General features: G+C 62.0%; 1 protein-coding gene across 1 annotated transcript; it reads right to left on the reverse strand.

The window, feature by feature from the left end:
* Positions 1-129: 129 nt before the first annotated feature.
* On the reverse strand, positions 130-4,754 carry MMP9 (matrix metallopeptidase 9). Its single transcript, XM_068207645.1, has 13 exons — positions 4,447-4,754; positions 4,004-4,242; positions 3,533-3,681; positions 3,196-3,324; positions 2,940-3,113; positions 2,691-2,864; positions 2,386-2,559; positions 2,084-2,239; positions 1,720-1,996; positions 1,459-1,598; positions 1,197-1,347; positions 994-1,097; positions 130-712 (listed from the first exon to the last, which is right to left on the reverse strand). Exons 1-13 carry the CDS (start codon positions 4,585-4,587, stop codon positions 603-605), a joined length of 2,118 nt encoding a protein of 705 aa, XP_068063746.1. The 5' UTR covers positions 4,588-4,754; the 3' UTR covers positions 130-602.
* Positions 4,755-6,179: the final 1,425 nt, after the last annotated feature.

Consider the following 6,179-nt stretch of genomic DNA (forward strand, 5'->3'; position numbering starts at 1 on the left):
ACAGCCCCCCCCACAGTGCCCCCCTGCTCACCGGTGCTTGCATCTCCGGGGCTGGGGGAGGATTATGCTCCCAGCACACAGGGGTTCTCCAAACCATAGTCCCAATAGCTGATAGAGCACTCGAGGCCATGTCCAAAGAATTGTCTTTATTACAAATGGGCAGGCAACTGGCAGAGGGGGTGGTTGGCAGAGTGGTCAGTGGGCAGGAGTAGGCATAATCCCATGTCCCACGCTGGTGTGACCCCAGGCGCCAGCTCCCAGGGGGGCTCAGCCTGACCTGGCATCGCTGGCTCAGGAAAAAGACAAATTTGTCCCGAATCCATGTGCGGTTTGCACCAGACTAACGCCTCTGTGAAGTGGAGCTGGCACTGGCAGGGGTGGCACAATGCCAGCTGTGGCAAGAGTCCTTCTCCCCAGCTGGGGCTCTCCAGGCTGGGCAGCTCCCAGGAGGTGACCCCAGCACCCCCTGCCCCTTTCTTCCAGGAAGATGGTGACCTCATCTGGAGCTACCCACAGCCACAAGGCTCCCAGGGGTCAGCCCATGAGACAGGAGCCCGCAGGTTGGGAGCAGTGGGCGGCAGAGCTGGTGGCTGGTCAGGCCTTCAGTTCTGGGGGCACTGCAGGATGTCATACTTGACGTAGCCCACCCTGTCCACCTGGTAGCGCGGTGTCATCCTCCAGTAGAAGCTGCCCCGGCAGAAGTGATACTTGCCTGGGCAAGGAGAGGGACGGAGGGAATGGAGGGTCAGCAAGAGTTTGGCCATACAAAGACCCATCCTGGTGGCTGCCCAAGCAGCACAGGCACATGGCACCCTGCACCTTGCTGGCACCCTGCCAGCTCCATAAGGACCCACCGGGGCTGATGGCATGTCCTGTCCCGGGGCCATTCCCCACACACCCGAGTATCCCGAGCCAGGAACCGGAGCAATGCCATGAGAGGCTCAGGTAGCCCGGGCCGGAACACACAGCACCCACCTGCCAGGATCCACTCACCTTGGTAGAGGAACACATTGCGTGCGTCAAGGGGGACGCCGGTGAAGACGTCATCGGTGGCACGGGGGTAGCCCTTGTCCACCCTCTGAACCTTCACATCCAGCCTGTGGGAGAGCAGAGCCATGCTCAGGGCTCCTGGGAACGCCCCCAGAGTCCCTCGCCAGGGGCTCAGGCTGTCGCTGCTGCTCTCCAGTCCTGCTCACCTCCAGTAGCTCTCCCCGCTGAAGAGCAGCACTTTGCCGCGGCCCCGCTGCAGGGCCCCCGAGAGGCGGCCGGCTTCCTTCCCTATACCCAACTTCTCAATCCCCCGGGGGCCCAGCACACTCTTCCCAGAAAACACCCAGAACTGCCGACCTGCAGTGGGAGATAGTGGGGGTGTCAGACGGCCCTGAGAGCTCCCAGGCTTCACCAGGCTCCTCCCACTGCCCGTGGGACTGGGCCGAGGGCAGTGGGGGCACAGCTCACCAGCAAAGAAGAAGACCCTCTTGGTGAGCAAATCCTGGAAAACAGCATCGATGGTGTCTGGGAGGCCAGGCCAGGTATCAGCAACCGAGAAGGCACCCTGGATGCCCGATTTCCAGAAAGAAGAGTAGGTCCAGTATTTCCTGGTGGGGAAGATGAGCTGTCCTGATCATCTCAGTCTGCCACATCCCATATCCCCCACGTCCCTGTGTCCCCCCACATCCCACCTCACCAGGGCAGGAGGTGCCAGATGCTGCCACTCACCCATCCTTGAAGAAGTACAGCTCCCCATTGATCTCTGTGATAGCATCAAAGTTCTTCTCCATGCAGGCATCCCGGCTGGGGTCCACAGGAATGGGTCCAACTGTGGGCTCTGGCGTCTCCTCCTCCTCCTCCTCAGTGGTGGAGGTGCTGCCAGCCTCTGTGGGCATGGGCTGGGGCTCCTCTGTGGGCATGGGCTGGGGCTCCTCTGTGGGCAGGGGCTGGGGCTCCTCAGTGGGAGCAGGTGCAGGTGCAGTGGGCTTAGGGCCAGAGCCACGACCTGAGTCAATACAGGGGAGGGCATGAGGCTGGAATCAGCTTGGTGCTGCAGGACACCCGTGCACCCAGCTGCAGTGCAGCTGCTCACCATAGAGGTACTGGATGCCCTGGACATCATCGGGGTGCAGCTGGAAGTCCTGGATGTAACTGTACATAGGGTACATCAGGGCCTCACGCACACTGGAGTGGTCCAGACCCAGTGAGTGTCCAAATTCATGGGCAGCCACCAGGAAGATGCTGTAGCCTGGGAGAAAATACTGGCCTAAGTGCCTTGGTGGGCCACAACAGGGCAGGACACACCATCCAGAGACTATGGTCCCCGCAAGAAGTGTGACAAGATGGCATGGGTCAGGGAGGCACAAAGGGGAGCACGGACAGAGGGGCCAGTACCTCTGTCAGGGCAGAAGCCCCACTTCTTGTCGTTGTCATAGCTGCTGGTGGTGGCACACCAGAGCTTGCCATCCTGCCGGCCCTGGCTGGTGCAGGCACTGTAGGACTGGCCCAGGAAGGTGAAGGGAAAGACGCACGGGTCCCCCTGGGAGTTGCCGCCGATCACCGCCGTGTCTGCAGCAAAGTGTCAGTGAGGCTGTCCCTGGTCCCTGGCTGCACCGGCCAGAACCCAGGACAATGCTGAGATCCCTCACGTGCCCACCCTCTGTGCCCCCTCCCCTGCATGGCCCCCTCCCTGCTGGCACCTCGGTTGGGGCAGAAGCCGTATTTCTTGTCCTGGTCGAAGCTGGAGGTGGTGGCACACCAGCGGTAGCCATCGGAGCGCCCGTCTGTGGTACAGGTATCGTAGGAGGTGCCATCGAAGACAAAGGGGAAGACGCAGGGGGCTCCATCGCTGTTGCCACCATTGGTGTAGAGGACTGCGGGGTGAGGGAGAGTGAGGAGAGCGCCAGGCACCGCGCGGCTGGGCAGGGGTTATGGTCGCCACTACTCACGCTCGCTGGGGCAGAAGCCGTATTTCTTATCCCGGTCGTAGTTGGGGGTTGTGGCACACCAGGGCAGCCCATCCTTGCGCCCCTCCGTGGTGCACCGGGAGTAGGAGCGGCCCTCGAAGATGAAGGGGAAGTGGCATTCGGCTCCATTGGCATTCCCGTGACGGGTCTTCACCACTGCTCAGAGAGGGATGGCTCAGTGCTGCGGCTGGGCTTGGCACCACCAGACCCCCCCCAGCCCACCACACCCTGCCCTTACCTAAGCCAGTTCCCAGTGTCCAGAACTCATCGTCGTCAAAGTGGGCATCACCCTGGATGCCCTGGCCTGGGGGAAAGGCGTGGGCCAGGAGCCCATCCTTGCCGTCGAAGGGGTACCCGTCCCCATGCTCTGCAGGGAAAAGCACCCTCAGCTGGGCCTGCCAGAGGAGCCCTCACGTCCCCAGCATGCACACAGATACCCAAGCCCTGCACACCTCCTGCACGTGTTGGGGCAGGGGGACTCTGAGCACAGCCCAAGGAGACATGGGGTAAGGATCTCACAGGCAGGGTGCAACACCAGGCCCCTCCTCACTCCCTGCCTGCCCAAAGGACATCACCTTTGCTACCAAACATGATCATGATGTCTGCCTCGCCACTGTATATCTGAGTGAAGGTGAGAGGGGTCACATCACTCCACACTTGGAACGCCCGTCTGAAGGCATCATCGATCACGGCACGGTCCAGGTCGGGGGAGTAGTTCATCACCCTGCCAGGGAGGCAGAGGATCAGTGCTGCCAGGTCCCCTCCTCATGCAGGAGTGACCCTATTCTGGGAAGGAGCAGACTCCCACCTCCAGAGGTGATAGCCTTCACATCACCCAGGGCTCAGGTGCCCTTCTGGGCATTGGGGAGCAGATGCTGCTGCTGTCCCGGCTTGGCCCTGGCAGCACTGGGACCTAGCTGTACAGGCAGCACCAAGCCTGGAGAAGGGCTGAGCAGAGGCTGCCAGCCTCCTGGTCCCTCAGGCTCTCCATTCTCCTGGGACCATCACCATGGGGACACAAGGGTTCATCTCCAGAGCAGACTCACCGGTAAGTCAGGTCCATGTGGTCCCACTTGAGGTCCCCCTCAAAGGTAAGGAAGGTTCCCACATCAGGGACGCCGCAGCGGGGGGCTCGCATGGCCTCCAATGTGGCAGCATCCAGCTCTCCTGTCTCCTCCAGGCCCAGCTGCTTCTGCATCTTGAGCAGTGCCTTGCCCAGGGACACGTGCCTGCCACCAATCTTAGCCTCTGCCTCCGTGGTGTAGCCGAACCTCTGCAGGTAGCGCTGTGGAGGAAAGGCAGCCAGAGGAGTGAGTGAGGCGGAAGGGGGCTCCAGCAGCCCCGGGCACCCATCCCAGCCTGGGTGCCTCCCTGAGCTCAAGGACACTGACAGCTCTCAAGCCGTGTCTGCAGCCCCTCACTGTCAGCCTGGGTGCTCCCTTGGGGACCTGGGTGCCAGGAGGGCACCACGGGGCCATGCTGCCCTCACCTCTGCCAGCTCTAGATCGGGCAAGGTGCTGATTAGGTCCCCCGGGAAGGTGACAACTGCCTGCGGCTTGCCCTGGAGAGGGGCCGCACAGCAGGAGACGGCCAGCAGCCCGACGACAAGCGGGGCCAGGAGGAGTGCCATGGTTCGGCGGTGACAGGAGGGATGTGGTTGTGCTGGTCCCCGCTGTCTGCTCTGGATGCCGCCGGGCTACCCGCTCCTATTTATGGGGTGGGAGGGCAGTGAGTCACCCTCAGACCCCTCAGCGCCGACTCACGCTCCCTTCTCCCTTCCCACGGTGACGAAACGCACACTCCATCTCTGCCTTAACTGTTTCATCACCTTGTTTACTAAACACGCTGCGTTCCGCAGCCACGCGGGGACAGGAAGGACAGTGGCTGGGCGGCTGCACCGGGCCACAGCACAGCACTGAATGGCCACCCTGGGGCTGCCCTGCACAGGCACTGCCCTGCTGGCCCCAAGACCGTGGTAGCTGTGGGGACAGCAGGGCATCGCTGGAGGCCAGCCAGGTGCTCAGGACCCTGTAGCTATGTCATCACCCCAGCTGACACTGAGCTTGCCTGGCCAAGGGCTGATGGTGCTGGACCCAGACCTGCAAGGGCATGGGTGGGCATGGGGGCAGATAGCAGTGGAACCCCCACCTGAGCCACAGCACCTGGAACCCACCTGCCTGGGATTTGGGAGCTTGCACCCTCACCAGGACTCTACATCCTTCCCCACCACAGCTGCATCACCCCTGTGGGTCAGAGTGTTTCCAGCACTGGAGATGCCCATGGCTCCTCACCCCTTGACCTCCAAGTCCAAATGCTAGCAGTTAAATGGCAGAGCTTCCTGGTACTAGAGGCAGTGCCTGCCCAGGAGCAGCTCTGGGCACGGGAATGCTCCACCTGGGGCCCTGGGACATTAGGGGTGCCCTATCCTTGCTGCCCTTCTCTGCAGGGTGCTGCTGACTCAGGTTCCCACCCAGCACAGCACAGATCTTGCCATGGGATGGTTTTCCTGCTTCTCCCAAAGTGCCGACGCTTGTGGGAACGAGAGCAGTGAAGGGGAAAGCAAACAGGGATGAGGAGCGAGGAGAAAACAGATGGCAGAGAACAAGGCGCAGCGTCAGCTGGGGGGAGGGAGGACTGGTGCAGTCCAGTGAGGCTGCTGAGACACAGGTCCCAGAGCAGATCCCCTGCCCCAGCCCTCACAAACCCCATGAGCCCAAGGAAGCTCAGTGCCATGAAGCTCAGCTGGCTTCATCAGGAGGATCCTCCTGTTCACGCCATTGCTGTTAGTGCCTGTCCTCCCAGCTCCCAACAGTGCCAGGCTGGGGCTCAGCAGCCGCCCCTTCCCAGTATCCCCCCAGCTCTGGCTGAGCCAAACCAGCAGCTCTTGGCCCAGCCAAAGGACAAGCAGGTTATGCTGGCACCCAGCACAGCTGAGGACAGTGAGAGGCCAGGGCTCTGCTCCCTGTGTTCTTGAAGAGGAACCCCCATACCCAAGTGAGGGCCCATCCCTGGGGCAGCATCACCTGCCAGATGCCCTGTGCTGGTGGGATGCATCCCAGGGCCACGGCTGGCTGGACACAGGAAACTCACAGGCAGTGTGAGCTAAGCTGGGAGGAAGCAACGGTGAGAAATCAGGGGGTTGCCTCACTCCTCCACCACAGCCCTGCAAGAGCAGCCCCCATTCCCTGGCGCAGGAAATTGCTTCACAAGCAGCTGCCATCC

Source organism: Anomalospiza imberbis, chromosome 17 (assembly GCF_031753505.1).
Source record: "Anomalospiza imberbis isolate Cuckoo-Finch-1a 21T00152 chromosome 17, ASM3175350v1, whole genome shotgun sequence".
NCBI lineage: Eukaryota > Metazoa > Chordata > Aves > Passeriformes > Viduidae > Anomalospiza > Anomalospiza imberbis.

Coding starts and splice junctions, on each gene's coding strand:
- MMP9 (XM_068207645.1), bottom strand. CDS start 4,587: ATGGCACTCCTCCTGGCCCCGCTTGTCGTCGGGCTGCTGGCCGTCTCC. Junction 3,114..3,195: donor GACACTGGGAACTGGCTTAG/GTAAGGGCAGGG, acceptor CTCTCTGAGCAG/TGGTGAAGACCCGTCACGGG. Junction 1,098..1,196: donor AGCGGGGAGAGCTACTGGAG/GTGAGCAGGACT, acceptor GCTCTCCCACAG/GCTGGATGTGAAGGTTCAGA.